The following is an 18,751-nucleotide window of genomic DNA, read 5'->3' as shown; positions in this document are numbered from 1 at the left end:
CGAGTTTCGCCGTAATTGCGCAACATATAAACATTTAAACGTTAAGAGAAGTGCCAAACCGTCGACTTGAATCTTAGACCTCACTTCGCTCGGTCAAAAAACTACCACTACCATGGATATCTTATTTTTCTATCTTTTCTCGATGGTTTCACGCTAGCACGTGGAAGTTCTTAAAAGTCTCACCTCATTAGCTGCTGTCATCCTCGGAATCGTAGTAATACTCATAATCGTCGACCTGAGGCGGGTCGGGGGTCGAGGGTCATTGCCCCTTGCTGCCCACTATGTCCATGAGGGTAGAGGCGATTTCCTCGCTGATTTCCAGTGAGTTGGGTGCTTCGGATATCACCCAAGAATCGTCGTTACTCTTCACCTCCTCCCGGCAGATAGTATAAGTTTTGTGGTTCATATTCCTAAAAAAATATGCAAAAAATTAATATTTTCAATTGTATAACATGATTGAAAGAATAAGACTTTGATATTGTCAATACCACTTTTATTTATTCGAAAATTAATTCATGAATAAATATAAGTGATATTGACAATATCCAAGTCTTAGGCCCGGTTGCACAACAGCCGGTTAAATTTTAACCGTGATTAATTTTATGAGAACCAATCAGAGAAGGCGTTTTTGAAAAGACGGCTTCTCTGATTGGTTCTCGTGGAATTAATCACGGTTAAAATTTAACCGGCTGTTGTGCAACCGGTTCTTATTCTTTCAATTAAGGAGAAACACCACAACATCTCATAACATACAATCAAATGTATAACATGAATTCATTGTTTTAGAAGATTAAGGATATACCGGGTGTTTCAGAAAGGACTTTACAACTTTGCAAATTCATATAAATCTTATTAAATTAGGTACAGAGCAGGTTTTGGTGTTGTTTTAAAGGAAAACACTCCAAGTTTTTTTTTTTTTTTTTCAACATCTTTATTGCCCATAAAAACAAAATAATAAGACTAGGTTTAATGATTAATAATAATTAATCATAATTATAATTATGTATTTTTAAGTTTTGACTCGCACAGTCCGCTAGTGCCTGGTCACGCCGCACAAGCACTAGCGGCACTTACGTCAAAGATGGCTGCCTTCACTGGACCCGAGCGTACTAGCTGTGTGTTTTGGTTTGAAAATCGGCATAGTGTACCTTGATATACTGCAAAGTTTTTGATACCACAGACCGATGATAATAACCACTTGACCGAGAACGATTTTTTTTCTTTATGCAAGATGGCGCACCACCACACTATCTGACTGACGTCCGGGATTTTCTTAATGACCGCTTTCCAAATCAGTGGATTGGCCGTAATGCGCCAATTGCATGGCCCCCTCGTTCCCCAGACTAACACTGCTGGATTTTTCCTTGTGGGGTTTCATAGAAGATATGGTGTATGTACCTCCTTTGCCAGCCACTCTACCTGAACTTAGAGCAAGGATTTGCGCTGCTGTTGAGCAAGTTACACCTGAAATGCTAGTGTGAGTCTGGGAAGAAATCGACTATCGATGGGATGTCTGCAGGATAACCAACAGAAGTCACATAGAACAGCTTTAGTTTGATGTAAAAAAACTTGAAGTGTTTTCCTTTAAAGCAACACTAAAACCAGCTCTGTACCTTATTTAATAAGATTTATATGAATTTTCAAAGTTGTAAAGAACTTTTTGAATCACCCGGCTTCTATAGTTCTGCAGAGTGAAAAAAAGATCGTTTGTTTTTGAAAGAGAGGATGCAGGTCACCTTAATAAACCATGACAATAAAAATTATCAATCAAAATGGGCTGTAATCAACGCTGGTGTACCACAGGGCTCCATTCTTGGTCCCACATTATTTATTATATACGTAAATGATCTGTCATCTTGCTCTACTAAGCCGATGACACATCTTCTATTATCACTAATTCAAGTTTGAGAGCTGTAGTCACCCAAACACAGGAAGAGCTACTGAATATCAAGAGATGGTTTGATGCAAATGGTCTGTCTATGAATTCAAGTTCATTACCTTCCAACCCCCTCATTTTGCAGCCAGAAACTTTAATGAGTTGGCCGATTTGAGTGTACCCCAGCAGAGCGTTGCTGTTGATCTTCTAGGAGTAATACTAGATAGTAGATTGGACTGGTCAGTACACACTCAAAAAATATGCTCCAGGGTTAACTCGGCTATTTTCTCTCTGCGAGTGCTCAAAAACACATTGAGCTGTATGGTGGTATATTACGGTTATCTTTTTCCTTTCCTCAAGTATGGCATAACCCTTTGGGGAAGATCAAAATTCTTCATCCAAGTATTTAGATCTCAGAAAAAAACATTAAGAGTTATTTTTGGTAAGCCCCCCCCCGATATCCCTGTCGAGAACTACTCCTTAGTAGCAGGATACTTACACTGCCGTCACTGTATATCTTGGAGATCTGTTCATACGTTCACAAAAACCTACCAAACTTCAACCGCATAAATGAAATCCACAGTTACAATACAAGGCACTCAGCCTCCCTATCAGTGGCTGCTCATAGAACCGCCATGTTTGAAAAATCTCCGCAATATATGGGCCCAAAAATATATAATAGATTACCTCAGGATATTAGAGACATGGCGAACTTACGAAGATTCAGAGGAATGTTAAAGAGGCTGTAGCTTGAAAGGCCATACTATTCTGTGGATGAGTTTCTGCAGGAGTGATAAATTATTGTTCCTTGTCTTTGATTCTTCCCAGGTCCTTGTACATAGGTACTCTTGACTAACTGCGTTTTTATATATACTGTATATATATATTAATATATTTCATGTGACTATTGTATAATTAGCCTACAGTATTTTATCAATGTATTATGATATGTGTTGAGAACCTCCTTTAGGTTGCTCTTTTTGACTTATCCTCAGTCTGATTATTCCGATGTTTTGGGATGCAAATAAAAAAGATAGCATACAAGGTTTTGTGGGGTTCACGTTCCTAAGTAAAATACAAAAAATTAATATTTCTCAGTCGTACAACATGAACTGTTTTGAAGGAGTTTTAGGAGATAGATCCTGCTGTTGTGTTGCATAAAGTATGTTCCAAATTCAAGCTGATTCTTTGTTAACTCAAGCCGATTACTGTCTATTATTAATGTTTTGTTGGGGTGAGAAGTAAGAACGGCACAGTATGAGAGACTACCAGCGTCACATAGCTTCACCAAAAACAACTACTAGGACTATCGGCTTCAGTTAACAGTGAAATTTGGAACATAAACCATGACAAACCTTCTTAAGCTACTTTTTACTTTCCTTGCCCTATTACCATAGGTAAGGAAAGTATTGCTTTCCAAAAAAAATTAAGGTACCCCAATTTCTATACGTTTCAAGGTCCCCTGAGTCCAAAAAAGTGCTTTTTGGGTATTGGTCTGTATGTGTGTGATGTGAGTGTGTGTATGAGTGTGTGTACATGATATCTCATCTCCCAATTAACGGAATGACTTAAAATTTGGAACTAAGGTCCTTACAATATAAGGATCCGACGCGAACAATTTTGATCAAGTGCAATTCAAGATGGCGGCTAAAATGGCGAAAATGTTGTCAAAATTAGGGTTTTGATTAAATTTATACCTAAAATAGTCAGTCATTGATAAGCTCTATCAACTGCCACAAGTCCCATATCTGTAAAAATTTCAGAAGCTCCGCCCCATCTATGCAAAGTTTGATTTTAGATTCTCAATTATCAGGCTTCATATACAATTAAACAAAAAAAAAATCAGTGGAAAAGATTGTGCATAAAAATCTCTACAATTAATGTTCAGTAACATTTTCACCTAAAATTGAAAATAAGCACGAAATTCGAGAAAATGTGATTATCCAATTGCAAACTGTTGGCAACTGTTGATTCTATTAAATGATTCACTATGAAGAGATAGCAGACCTCGTATGTCTCTAGCGTTATTGTCCTGTCACCAGCTGGCTCAGATATTTGTTTATAAGTAGACTTGAGATGCGCGTGAACACTAGCGTCAGGTGATCAATTTTCATAACGGCAAGGAAAGCTGTGTGAGTGCGCTACACCAGATTTTTCATCATAAATAATACAGCATCACCACAAATGATACAGTACCATCCAAACTTGATACACAACAACATAATTTGATACAAAACTTCCAAACTTTGAATAAATTCTACAATCCATGGGATATCTTCTAATACTATCTTTTCTCTATGATACGTAGAGGAATAAAACTTTATCTATTGTACGTACCATTGCTCGATACACTGCTTGCAATAGGCATGCGTACACGGCAACATCGTATTCGGCTTTCTTTCGAAACAGATGCAACACTCAAGCTGCAAAGGGTCACAGTCATTCTTGACCCGGTCCACCTCTCGCATGAGTCGTGACGCGGTCAGCGGGTCATTTGTGACCCGGGCGGGGTCATTTGTGACTCCCTGGCCAGCCGACGTTGAAGGTCGATCATCTTCTGCCTCCTCCGTTGCCTCCTCACAACTAGATATGCACTGGGCCGCCATACATTGGTTGTTGAGTGATTTGAACACCTGAAATTAAAAAAAACTAAACATTATTATCTTTACCATTAAAAACGTTATCATAAAAAACAATGAATCACAATTTTCATCATCAAACAATGAAGAACATTCTTTAATAATTCTTTATCGATTTATACAACAAGTACATCATTAAATGATAGGGAGAGAGAAAATAAGGTCACTTTGTGCTATTCCTCTCCCAAATTTAGATAAGGTTATACACATAGTCCGAAATAGGATGAGACTTGTAGTTATTATAAAAATATCGAACTAAAAACCAGGATAACTGATGCAGTAGCTACAGTCCGAGAAGACATCTTGCGAACAGTCTAGGATGAATTTGGCTACCGTCTAGATGTCGTCCGAGCCTAAAAAGGAGGGCACATAGAACACTTATAATACATCATCATAAACTTGATACTTCTGTGAGTAATTTGATGTAAAATTGGTTTGTGTTCACCATTTTAAAAAATATATACTTATAACTGTAAAAATATATACTTTATTTAAAATGTATGAATTCAGGGCTACTTTCTTGTATTTATAAAATAGAATTATAGTAGGTACCCTTTAAAATTGATAAAATATTACAAAACAAAAATACAAATTGTACTATAATTCAATTTTATAAATATATACTTATAACACCCGGTATTTAGAAACCTAAGGTCGATATGATACAATTTTACTGGACATTTTTTGTTGCAAGTTTTATGTAGAATCTATGGCCTTCGGCCTTGTTACACCCTGTATATTTCTACTGTTCACTTTCATTGTTTTGTGCAAATCCAGCTCAATTCTATGGTTTTAAAGAGAATGAAATTCCTATAGTGTGGTTCACGTTATAATGGCAGTGGATAAAGAAGGAAGAATAGCGATGCCGATTCTCTGCATTAATAAATTATATTTCTACACTGTCAAAAACATAATTGTTATCGTTGTTGACTGCACAGAAAGCAGTTGTTTTCCAGTCCCTACGTAGATCTGAAAGACATTGTTTGCAGACGACTCTCGTCTGACGTCAGAAAAGGTTTCTTTCCGGCCTAGGCCGGAAAGAGTACCCTTTCCAGCCGCTAACATGGAACTAAGAAAGGTGATCAAAAAACAGCCGATCAAAAAACTTTTCATTATTTATGCTCATTATTCAATAATTAAAGCATTTATAATAATATCATCTTATTGTCATTTGAAAGAATAAAAAAGTATAAACTCAACCTCCCACATAATTGAACATCATCTTTTAGGTTATTTAGACAAATCAGAATAAAAAATAAAAATACTTGGACAATTTCCTGATATTCAGATTACATCAGATTTGCTAGAGCTATCACCTTCCACTTCTGCTTTCGGAAGTGCTTAGTACACAATTATTATTATTTCATATATATATTGTTTATTTTTGTGTGTGGCGAAAAATAGCGTTCGCACCAGGGGCAAAAATGTTTTTCCGGCTCTCAATCTTTTCTAGTCCTCGGCCTACGGCCTCGGACCTGAAAACCGATTTCGAGCCGGAAAAATCTCATTTTCTGCTCTAGGTGCGAAATATACTATTTTTAACTTTTGAATAAACCACTTCCATTCTCTAGATATTACTTTTACAGTTGCAATACACAAAGGCTGAAGCCGTTCTATTGCACGTAAAATTTGCCTAAGCATACTCATTCAGTCACTTGGCGCCATGTGGTGGAACGGGTTGGCTGTAAGTGGTGATGTGGAGGCCAACTATTATTATTTATTCCATTTAGGAGTTGCTTGACTATCCCAACTTGGGTTCAGATTCCCAGGAGGGATTTTTTGACACAACTACTCCTCACATACGTGAAGTGAGCAATCATGCCATTTATTTATTTAATCATTCAGAATCATACAACTTACAGAAAAGTACCATAGGCTTATAAGCCCAAAACGGTTCCAATTCTAATTTATACAACAGTCCAAATGTAGCTAAGTTATGTGTCACTCAACATTGATCAATTAAACACTCAATTTACAATTAAAAACACCCGAAAATCATTTTTAAATTGAAAAAATACTTCTAAATTAAATTAAATCGATCACAATTAATTACAAAATTCCAAACTTTGAAAAAACTTTAAAATTTTGAGACCGAAAAGACAAACACACTATTTAGAACTTATCAAAGCTGCCATGTCCGTGATCCACAAATCGTTTGCTCTGAGCAGACGGAGTGAGCCCAAGATCACTGCTTTCTTTCTGCATTTGGCCTACCAGAGAGTTAGCACTCTTCATTATTAATACTCGGCGCTTCGCGTCTCGGCAGGTGCTCCGCCCCCTGCACCCCCGGCCGGTTGCCCTGTCGGGTCCCTTGAAATGGTATGGGGTGGTATTATGATGTTATGGTATACATTTCTTATGGTATAAGTTGTAAGATAAACTGGTATAAGATCACATATATATGCTAGATCTGCTCATCGTAATATGGCATTAAAATAAATAATAATATTCGAGTGACCTGGCTGGCTCAGGTCTGGTGTCAGAGTTTTCAGGTCGCAACTGATCAATTTCAGGGCATCTGAAATGACCTAACGACTGCTTTTATAGACATATATGTTTAAATATATATTTATGCCATTATAAACATATTGTAGTATATATATATATATAAACATATTGTAGTAATGTTTTATATGTACCTATAAGATGTAAATCAATTATATGACGGAAATAAATTATAAGACAGAGTCGCAAGACCAGTTTTAGCTGCCATAATATTCTAGAAGTAGAAGGAAATAAAAAAAGTTTGGGAGTAGAGTGAACAGGCTTGTTCCGCTCGCTGGAGTTCAAAGAGGGGATAAAACAGGCTCGCTTCGCTCGTCAATGTTTGAAGGTGGAGTGAACGGGCTGGCGTCGCTTGCTGAGTGGCTCGCTCCGCTCGCCAAAGTTTGAAAGAGAGAGTGGTCAGGCTTGCTTCGCTTGCCGAGTGGCTTGCTCCGCTCGCCAAAGTTCAAGAGTGCAGTGAACAGGCTCGCTTCGCTTTTCTGAATGGCTCGCTCCGCTCGCCCAAGTTTGACGGTGGAGTGAACGGGCTGGCTTAGCTTGATGAGTGGCATGCTCCACTCGTCAAAGTTTGAAAGAAAGAGTGGTCAGGCTTGCTCCGCTCGCCAAAGTTTGGAAGTGAAGTAGACAGACTCGCTCGCGCCGCCAAAGTTTGAAGGTGGAGTGAATGGGCTTGCTACGCTCGCCCATATGACTGTTTAATAGGCTCGATTGTCTCAAAATTACTGAATTTTCTCAATCTCTGGTGTTTTCTATACTCTATGTTTTCAAAGTACTAAAGCTATTCTTCCTAAGAAGACTCAATGCAAATCTTACTCGGGATATCAGATATGACTTCAGACGGGTTTTAGTTCAAGTTCCCCAATCTAATTTAACAATTTTTCAACATTCATTTTCTTTCAATGCACCTAGAATGTTCAATTTAATTTCAAGAAAATGTAATACCTCAGTCCCATTCAATGTATTTCTTAAAAGTTTGAAGTTCTATCTGTTCACATTGAATGACTGTGAATCTTTTTTGAGGATTGTACATTAGTATAAATATTAGGCAGTATATTATTCTCAAGTCAGTGGTTTTTTCCCTGTCTTTCTGTTTTCATAATTTAATTCGCTGTCCACTGAGAACATTTCATTTTTGAATAATTTTATTTATTTTACTATATTATTTTTTTCATTTAACTTAGTTTTTTCCATGAAAATCAATGGTAATTCATTCAATAACATTACAATTGTTATAATAGATTATGAAGACCTGTATAATACGTATTATGAAGACCGTAACACTGGTAAATTTATAATTATTAATTTTCACATAAATAAAGTTTATTTCATGTGTAGAGCGTAGCGGTCCTACTACTCTAGTCTTTAAATTTATTTTATTTCAAGAGAAGTGCACTCCAATAGGGCTTATGCCTAGGTGTGCTCATATTTATTTCGCTTTATGTTTTTGTCATCTGAAGCAAAACATATAATTTTCATTAGTATTTTTTGTATTGTTAGATGGTACAATGTTTTGTAATAATATTATGTTGTGTGGAATAAATTATTTTTTGAATTGAAAAAAATTGAAAAATTTCTCCTCCCTATCTTCACAAGGATTGTTCCTTAAGTTTCGCGTCTATGGAGTTATTTGTTCAAAAATGTAAGTTCTATAAGCTCATCATGTCGAAATTTTCAAAATTCAATTATTTCAAATCATTTTCGAAATCCGCCATTTTGAAATTTTCTAAAAATGCAAATAACTCCGAAAGGGTTGATTTATCGTAAAAATGTTATTTCACATAAAATTTACAGTTTTCGAAACTCTAAAAGGTAGGATTTTTCAGTTTCCAAAAAGATGAAAATTTGAAAAATGTCAAAATTATCATTTACCTTCAGAAACTTATTATTATTATTTACCTTGAGAAACTCGTTCAAACTCATGACACGGTAGCTATCGATTTCCTTGGTCTCCAGATCGATTTTGATGCATACAATTCGTACTCTAGACTTCCAAAAAAGGGCAGAAGAGTCGGTACCTTTCTGTATGGCGAATATAAGCTGCATACCGTCTGAATCCATACATTGCTGAGACCTGCAACAAAAATATAAATTCAGTTAATAGCCATAAAAAATTCAAATCATCCCTGTATGTGTATTTGTTTCAAATATTCGATGAAAGCTAAATAAATAGAACTAAGCACTTCTCCTACTGCAAATATTAACCAAAGCTGTCCAATACCAAATATTAACGCTTAATTAAGCTGTCAAATATTAACCGAAGGAAATTTAGCAGATGGAAAATATAGCAGAAATATAGTAGAAGGAAATTTGAAGAATGAAACTGTTAAAAATTGCACCCAGTTTCATTCTTCAAATTTCGTTCTGTTATTTAGTTCTTTGGTCAATATTTGCAGTAGTAGGAGTCCTCAGATCCATTCCTATCGCTTTTATTGGATTTTTGAAACAATTATTAAACAGTAATAATATTCCAGACAAACGTATGTTCTCCTGACCAAAAACTACACATATCAATGGGCGGTGTGAATAAAAACGAGTAGGACAAGTAAATACTTGAATGACAAGTAAACGCAAAAATTGAAGTGAATAAAACAAGTACTTACTCTTACTCGGGTGATTACAAATGAAATAGACAGTTTGAATAGCTTGTAGAGAATTTATTATTTAAAAGTTTAGATCATTACTTACATGATTACATAGAAGAATTCTTGAAGTTTTTATTGAAAATTTACAGATGTTCAATGTGTGCACCATTTGCAACACGACCGATATCAACACGGTAGTCAAATTCTGACCACACACGACTAAGCATCTCACGGTTAACTGTAGCAAGAGCATTTGTGATTCGTTGTTTAAGATCATCGATATCAACAGGAAGCGGTGGTACGAAAACTCTGTCTTTTACATAGCCCCACAAGAAAAAGTTGCAGGGCGTTAGGTCCGGACCACGAGGTGGCCACGGCTGAAACACAACGTTTTCCTCACTTGCACGGCCGATCCATCGTCTAGGAAGATGTTCATCCAGATACCCTCTGACGTCTGAGTACCAGTGAGGCGGAGCTCCATCTTGTACAAAAATGAAGTTACAACTATCTTCATGGAGTTGAGGCATTAACCATTCGGTTAACATGTCCAGATAAATTCTTCCGGTTACTGATGGTTCTTGGAAGAAGAAAGGTCCGTCAACCTTTTCATAAGATAAAGCGCAAAACACGTTCACTTTAGGAGAATCGCGTATATGCTGTACAGTCTCTCTTGGGTTTTCTGTTCCCCATACTCGTACATTATATCTGTTAACTTTTCCACTAATGTGAAAAGTGCATTCATCACTGAAAATTAGGCGATTAAACAATATGTCGTCATTTTCAAGACAATGTTGCATCTCTTGACAAAAATTTTTACGTACAACTTTATCATTGTCATTTAAACTTTGTACTAACTGCAATTTATAAGGTGTCATTTTCAAACGTTTCCGCAGAATTTTCCACACAGTAGGTTGAGGAATTTGCAATTCTAAACTCGCTGATCTAGTCGATTTTCCTGGACTTCGTACAAAAACATCACGAGCACTATCAATTTTTTCTTCTGTAACAGAAGGTCTTCCAGTACTCTTCTTCTTACACACACATCCACTGCTTTCAAAACGTTCATACCAGTCATAAATTGAATGCCTTGTTGGTGGTGGTTTACCGTATTTTGTTCTGAAATGACGCTGCACAACAGTAACAGAGTTTGTTTTGGCTAATTCAAGTACACAATAAGCTTTCTCCACTTGAGTAGCGGCCATATTGCTAAACTAAACTGGCTGTTGTAACACGGAGCAGCCAACAATAGCCAGCAACAGTTCTACCAACATAAACTTTAAGAAATTCCCTACAAACCTATATCACTTACTATGTTGAAATACACCAGTTTAATTTTGTACAGGCTATTGAAGTTGTCTATTTCATTTGTAATCACCCGGTACTTCTGTAGCAAGTAAATACTCGTCCATTCGTAAGCCAACCCGACCCCAGACTTGCAGTCGTACTTGGACACGAGAGATGGCTGCATTTATGAACCTGCATGGTGTAAAACGTTAGAGAGACCGGCGTGAAATAAGTCCCGATCTATCTAAGGGACTATAACGGTTTGAGAGCGAAAACGTAGATTTTCTTCGCACTTTCTTGATGAAAACACTGATGCAAGTGGTGGAGGGTTAACTGCAAGGAAAAAGATGGTAACTTTTATTTATTTATTCAATCATTAAGAATTACACAACTTACAGAAAAGTACCACAGGCTTATAAGCCCAAAACGGTTCCAATTCTAATTTATACAACAGTCCAAATGTAGCTAGGTTATGTGTCACTTAACATTCTCCTATTTTCTGAGATATATTAGTGATCCAGGATTCCAAAGTGGTGTTGCCAACGACATGGGGGTTGAAAGAAGTACCATCAGCAGAACCATTCTCAAGAGTATTGGATAAAATAGAGTCAACGTCTGAAGATTGGATTAAATTTCCACGCACTATTGAAGATAATCAGGCCAAGGCAGATTGCGCTTCAAAATTTTGCATTCCGACCGTCATTGGTGCTATAGATTGCACTCACGTGCAATCGGCGTTAAGCGACAAAAACAGAACAAGTCACAACAGGAAATAATGCGTACGTAGTAGTCTATGTGGCGCTACAAGTATTTACTTGTCTTTCATGTGAATTCAGTTGTCTCGCGAGTAAATACTTCCTAGTAAACATCTTATTTATCTCTTTTCTGTATAGTGCTACTTTTATAGAAATAGAAAGAAAAAGAAAAATTTTAGTACCCTTTTTGAAATATTTAATCACAACACGTTTCGGACATTGATGCCATTTTCAAGTGATATGAAGTAAATCACTTACTTAATTTACTCCATATCACGTGAAAATGGCATCAATGTCCGAAACATGTTGTGATTAAATATTTCAAAAAGGGTATTAAGATTTTTATTTTTCTTTCTATTCCTAGTAAACCCTCGGGTTGGCGAGTACATGGTCACAAGTAAACTCGACGCTTTATTCACATCGGTTTACTTGAAGTTCAAATACTCGTTACGTTTTACTTGTAAGTAAATACTCGTCGTACTCGGTTTTATTCACACCGCCCAAAGAAATTGGAAATATAGCCTACAGTGTATATGGAGGCATTAAAAGGTGCGTACAGATATACGCGCCGCGAACATGAGCAATTCACTTTAAATCAGCAGATGGCAAGCTTTTTATATCTTTATCTTATACCGTTTCTGTAAAAAATACAGATATAGTCAGCTGATTAAAAGTGAATTGCTCATGTTCGCGGCGCGTATATCTGTAAGCACCTTAAGACTTATGAGGTTTAAGGTACAACTGATGTAATATAGACGGTTCATTCTTATTTTTGAAAAATCAATCATATTTCATTCGTCCAGTAATTTTAATTCATTTTTCAATGATTGAATGATAAATTTTCATATATTGAGCAAAAATGCAATAAAACATGAGCATCACTAATTAACAGGGAATTATTCAACAATTTATAACCCCAGAATAAAAAATGAATTACAATTCAAATAATTGAATTTAATTGAGCTGATAATTGAACAAAGTTCAAATATTTGAAAATGATTCTTTCTTATTGGACCACTATAAAATTAATAGTTGCCATGGAAAAATTTGTAATGTGAAATTTTAAGCTTCAATATTATCATCAAAATGTTATATTTTTTGCTTTTTAAATGTGAATTTGTGATTAGAAATAAGTTTTCTCAAGTTTGAACTTTATAAAATAAAAGCTCAGGAAGTCAAAGTGCAAATTTTTAGTGAGAAAACATGAAGAACCCAATATAAACTATAAACGTGAGTGTTAATAGGAAATAACATTGGGTAATACGGCAAGGCAGGACATCCAAAAGGATCTCTCTGCAGATAAAAGCCATAAGAATAAATGAATAAATAAAGGAGATCGAATATTTGTACTTCTACATTGTTAAAAACCGATCTGGCAACGTTGCAGAGCTGGAGAAAGATAGCGCTATCTGCTTTGTCGAACGATAGGCAAGGATAGCAACACCAATGTTATAATCAAATACTGCTTTTATAACGTGGACCTCACTATAGATATATTTCAAATTACGACATTATCAACTTAATAATCGACATATTCTAATTCCTTTATCTTGGGTGGTGAATAATATTAATCAATAACGTATTACATTGAGTCTACTTGATTCGTTAGTTAAAAATAATTCCATGGTACCCTTTTGTGGAATTATTTTCATAATTATTGACCGAGCGAAGTGAGGTCTAAGATTCAAGTCAACGGTTTGGCATTTCTCTTAATGTTTGAATGTTTATATGTTGCGCATTTACGGCGAAACGCGGTAATAGATTTTCATGAAATTTGACAGGTATGTTCCTTTTTCAATTGCGCGTCGACGTATATACAAGGTTTTTGGAAATTTTGCATTTCAAGGATAATATATAAAAGGAAAAATCTGGTGTGGCGCACTCACACAACTTTCCTTGTCGTTATGAAAATTGATCACCTGACGCTAGTATTCCCGCGCATCTCAAGTCTACTATTCAAAGATTTGAGCCAGCTGGTGACAGGGCAATAACGCTGGAGACACACATGAGGTCTGCTATCTCTTCATAGTGAATGATTTAATAGAATCAACAATAATTTGCAATTGAATAATCACATTTTCCCGAATTTAAAGCTTATTTTCAATTTTAGGTGGAAATGTTACTGAACATTAATTGTAGAGATTTTCATGCTCAATCTACTCCAATTGATTTTTTTTTGTTTCAATTGTATCTGAAGCCTGATAATTGGGAATCTATCTGCATTGATGGGGCGGAGCTCCTGAAATTTTTACAGATATGAGACTTGTGGCAGTTGATAGAGCTTATCGATGACTATTTTAGGTATGAATTTGATCAAAATCGTTGGAATCGTTTCCGAGAAAATCACGAAAAACGCTGTTTTTGACATTTTCGTCATTTTAGCCGCCATCTTGAATTGCATTTGATCGAAACTGTTCGTGTCGGATCCTTATAGTGAAAGGACCTTAAGTTCCAAATTTCAAGTCATTCCGTTAATTGGGAGATGAGATATCGTGTACACAGACGCATATACACTCATACACACACTCATACAGACCAATACCCAAAAACCAGTTTTTTGGACTCAGGGGACCTTGAAACGTATAGAAATTTAGAAATTTGGGTACCTTAATTTTTTTCGGAAAGCAATACTTTCCTTACCTATGGTAATAGGGCAAGAAAGTAAAAAGGAGCCTCCTTTATACGCCAATATTAGAGTAAAAATCAGACTAGAATTATTCAACATAAATCAGCTGACAAGTGATTACACAGATGTGTGGAGAAGCCAGTCTATTGCTGTATTTCCATAAGATCTTGTTCAGCGATTTACGCTCGGTTGTCGATCGATTGGCAAATCGCTCGGTTTGCCAGCCTCGTACACATGACAGCGATTCATGAGCGGTTTGCCCTCGGTTATGATAAATAATTACTAGGTACTCAATCTTAATAGCTTAATCTATTTACTTAATTACTATATTACTCTTTAACATATATTTAAAACTTTACTGCTCTGATCGAAACCGCTCGGTTGACTGAAGACATGTGTACGCTCCCATGCTTGCTCTAGTATATCGAGCCGCCCGGCAACCGAGCGGTTGTAGTCTGAGACTACAACCGCCGCGATTCGCCGGCGACTACTAAAACCGAGCGATGCATGTGTACGGCACCATGTGTTTCCCTATACCTGGCACTTGCTCGGTTTGTCAACCGCGCGACAACCGAACGTAAATCGCTGTCATGTGAACAGGCTCATAGGTCTACAGTTTCAATCAGGTACTTGTGGATGAGAATACTGCGTGAGGTCTACTGTTCACAGAACTACTAGTAAATATAAATATATACATTTGGGCTGTTGTATAAATTAGAATTGGAACCGTTTTGGGCGCGAGTCTGTGGTACTTTTCTGTAAGTTGTGCATTTCTGAATGATTGAATAAATGAAAAAAAAAACAGACATTAATAAAATAATGAATGTTTGGAAAGCTTACAATGTGTTCAATTGATCAAGATGAGCCTTCAAGTCATCATAGCTGAGAGTTGCAATTTCGGTGAAAGATCTTGCATGTCGAACTATTTCTTCCTGTACATCGACGACTTCTGACACCAGTCCTTTCTCAGAACTGCTGCCGTTTTGCCCCATTCTGTAAAGGACACAATGACAACATTACTATAGGCCTAACTAGATAATGTTACATTTTGTTGATTGTATCGCAATGTCAATGATAATAAATTGATATTGATGTATCGATGGTAGTATCAATATTGTATATCGATTAATATCAATTTTGGATTATCGAGTAAACAGCTAGTTTGTCTGGTTAAATTTATATATCTACTAGCCGTCAGGCTCGCTTCGCTCGGCATATCCGTCTAGACCCCCGACTGGATGGTCCAAGAATGGGATAAGCAGGCTCGCTTCGCTCGCCTGCATTTTTCATTTGAGCATTTTTATCATATGTTAGGACGATCCAGTCGGGGATCCAGGGGGCGGATATGGCGAGCGAAGCGAGCCTGATGGCTAGTAATATAATATTCCCAGGAATAGCTCTGATTGAAGTAGCAGTGCCCAATCAATTTTTGCGCGATAAATGCATTTCAATCTTCAACTTGGTGACAAACTAACAAAGTCAACTCAACTTAATGCCAACCTGACTAAATTATTAATTTAGTTACCAGTTAACAACTGTTTCGAACAGGTACTTTTTCTAGATTATAGTTCTATATTAACATATGGTATGGCCTTTTTTCGATTATAATTGAGAGAATAAGCAGAATATACATGCTAAAAGACGAACTTTAAACCCTTAAAAACCACCCTTAGAGTTAAAATATTGCCAAAAGATTTCTTAGTGCGCCTCTAAAGGGCCAACTGAACATACCTACCAAATTTGAACGTTTTTGGTCCGGTAGATTTTTAGTTCTGCGAGTGAGTGAGTTAGTCAGTCAGTGAGTGAGTGACATTTCGTTTATATATATATATATATATATATATATATATATATATTCGCTTTTGTATATATAAAAAGGAATGTCTGTTTGTGTGTTAGTTTGTTTGTTCCCTATAGACTCGAAAACTACTAGACAGAACAGCATGAAACTTTGGGAATAGGTTGTGTGAATATTGGGGATGGTTTCTGACCAGAAATTTTAATAGGGAGGCTAATAGTAATTATTTATTAATCCATTTTACAGACCTATGTTTTCGAAATTTTCGGCCGAGCGGCTATATTTAGCATCTAAAGTTACCAGCTGTATAATAAACACGTCATCCTGTGATAAATTGTGTACTGGTATTAAAACGGTAGTTTGGAGTTGAAGTTAGTGTAGTTGATTGGTACCAGCTGTAGATAATCGTTCATTAGAAGATCTATACAAGAAAATTATATTAATAATTATCACTTCCCTATCATTGAGAAACTGGAAAATGTTGGGAAAAAATGATTCATCTCATGAAAGAGAGTTGTTCATATTGCATTCATTAATTACTGAAGAATGACAAAATAATTTACAATTTTGTTTTAATTTAGCTTAGCTTATATTCATCCTAAAATGGAAGATGGAATAAGGAATTATCTGTAATGGTTTTCTCAGCATTTCAAATACATATAGGCCTAACTCATGGCTGGGGCGCAAGGCTTTTCTTATACCAGTCACTCCAAAAATATTGTTAAAATATTATTGATTTGTTTCATGTTTTTTTGACAATAAACATTTATTTATTATTAATATTATTTATCTACTCAACATAAATTTCCACAAACTTAAGCAGAGTCCCCACCGAAATATAAGACCATCAGGTCTTACATCATGAAGTTTGCAACAAAAAATAATGTTTAGTGAAATTTTCTTATATTCTTAAACCTTAGTTTTGGTGATATATCAATTTCTCGAAAAAACATCAATAACTGTAGTGAGGTCGACGTTATAATGGCAGTGTTTAATTAGCAATAGTACTGCTATCCTTGTCTTTCATTCAACAAAGTTGATAACGCTATCTCTTTCTCGCTTTGCTCTGTTGCCAGATCGTTTTTCAACAATGTAGGAATATAATTAATTAACAAAATATTTAATATTGATTATAAAATCATTGAAAATATAATTTCTTGCTTGATAAAATTTAATTTATTATTTCAAATGAGAATGAACAGTTAGTACTACATCAATAAACCGGTATCAGTTGTCCTCCATAGAAGGCATTGACAAGACAGAGAATTGGAAACGTTGTTCTCCTATCTTTCTTCACTGCCATTATGACGTGGACCTCACTATAGAAAACTATTGGTAAAATTCTGTGGATAACTTATAGTTGATTGGTTGGAAAGGGGAAGAAATTTCCAATTAGGTTCAAATACCGGTAATTTGTTCCTTTGTTTGACTTTTTTGTCTTTTTATGAGCGTTCAAAATGGTTGAAATTCGGCTTTCAATGTAATTTTTTCAACTTTGAAAGCTAATAAAAATAATACAAAAACGTCAAACAAAGAAACAAATTATATGGATCTTATTTGACATTTTTCCTTTCTAACCTTATCATTAACATTAAATTTTAACAGATAGTTATCTAATAATTGATGTTTTTTAGAAATATCCAAATATAGGCTATAGCCTATATTTTTTTCATAAACTATGTTATTTTATTATTTCAAAACTTAATTTTACTTGTCATTGATTGTTGTAAATTTGATGTTGAATCTTTGGTTGATACACCATGGTCTTTTGACATGGTTCATTGATACACCATAACGTATGGTCTTTTGTGGGACACCAAGTACCGTACAGTTTGTGTTTCAATGGACATGCACAGCATGATATTTTGCAATTAATAATTCAGCCGATTTTGAATTTTTGTGATGAAAATTACTACAAATATTTTTCTTATGCGCATTCAATTTTTACCAGTTAACTTAGGCTACATTATCAAAAACAACGTAGGAGTGAGTCAATTTTGTTGGTCAAGGGATTCTATCTCTCTATAATTATTCAAAAAATATATTACATTCAATTTTAACCTGTTAGGTACATTATCAAAAACAACTTAGGAGTGAGTCAATTTTGTTGGTCAAGGGACTCTATATAATTTTTCAAAAAAATATATTAGACCTACGTTGAAAATTTGTAGTTGATTTATAAAATTTATCAAGGAATAGAATAGAAACAGAATATTTCAATGAAGAAAGTAGAGGAACCATACTCTACAACTTGTATTAAATAAGTTAAGTGAAGGACTGAAGCTCTAATTATGAATATTATAATTAGATTCAGATACATTGAATCCTGCTACAAGTATTAGATGAGATATAATAATTTAAAAATAATAATTACGTTTTATTGCTTTGAAACATACCTACGTCAAGATGCGCAGTCAGACTGTTATCCAAAAATTATTCAATCGATTCTAATCCTTCGTCATTTTTCAGCCCCGAATATTGAGCATAAATATACAGTTTCAAAACAATTCCTAATTAGGCCTATAAGTGGTCGAACTTACATTAAGAATATTTTTATAATGAGGAAAACACACCAGAAAAAAATAGACCGATTTCTTCCTTGAAGACATAGCATAACCTATAAAAACGAATTGGCAGCTGCCGCAATGACTACCTCTTAAATATTAAAAAGGCAGTGACGATTGAG

The 18,751-nt window shown here is 35.4% G+C and overlaps 1 protein-coding gene across 1 annotated transcript; it reads right to left on the bottom strand.

Annotated features, from left to right (window-relative positions):
* Nucleotides 1–259: 259 nt before the first annotated feature.
* On the bottom strand, nt 260–18,667 carry LOC111060062 (RING finger protein 141). Its single transcript, XM_039438559.1, has 5 exons — nt 18,606–18,667; nt 15,108–15,260; nt 8,917–9,091; nt 4,214–4,509; nt 260–410 (listed from the first exon to the last, which is right to left on the bottom strand). The coding sequence occupies exons 2-5, from the start codon at nt 15,257–15,259 to the stop codon at nt 260–262; spliced, it is 774 nt and encodes a 257-aa protein (XP_039294493.1). The 5' UTR covers nt 15,260; nt 18,606–18,667.
* Nucleotides 18,668–18,751: the final 84 nt, after the last annotated feature.

This window comes from Nilaparvata lugens, chromosome 12 (genome assembly GCF_014356525.2).
Source record: "Nilaparvata lugens isolate BPH chromosome 12, ASM1435652v1, whole genome shotgun sequence".
NCBI classification, from domain to species: domain Eukaryota; kingdom Metazoa; phylum Arthropoda; class Insecta; order Hemiptera; family Delphacidae; genus Nilaparvata; species Nilaparvata lugens.
Note: the sequence above shows the minus strand (reverse complement) of the source record. Positions and strands in the feature narration are given on the sequence as shown.

Bases quoted from the DNA above. Each gene is read 5' to 3' on its own strand.
- LOC111060062 (XM_039438559.1), bottom strand. From the start codon at position 15,259: ATGGGGCAAAACGGCAGCAGTTCTGAGAAAGGACTGGTGTCAGAAGTC. The intron at 9,092-15,107 runs GTAAGCTTTCCA...TTTTTGTTGCAG, and splicing joins CTTGATCAATTGAACACATT to GTCTCAGCAATGTATGGATT. The intron at 4,510-8,916 runs GTAAATAATAAT...TTTTAATTTCAG, and splicing joins GTTTGAACGAGTTTCTCAAG to GTGTTCAAATCACTCAACAA.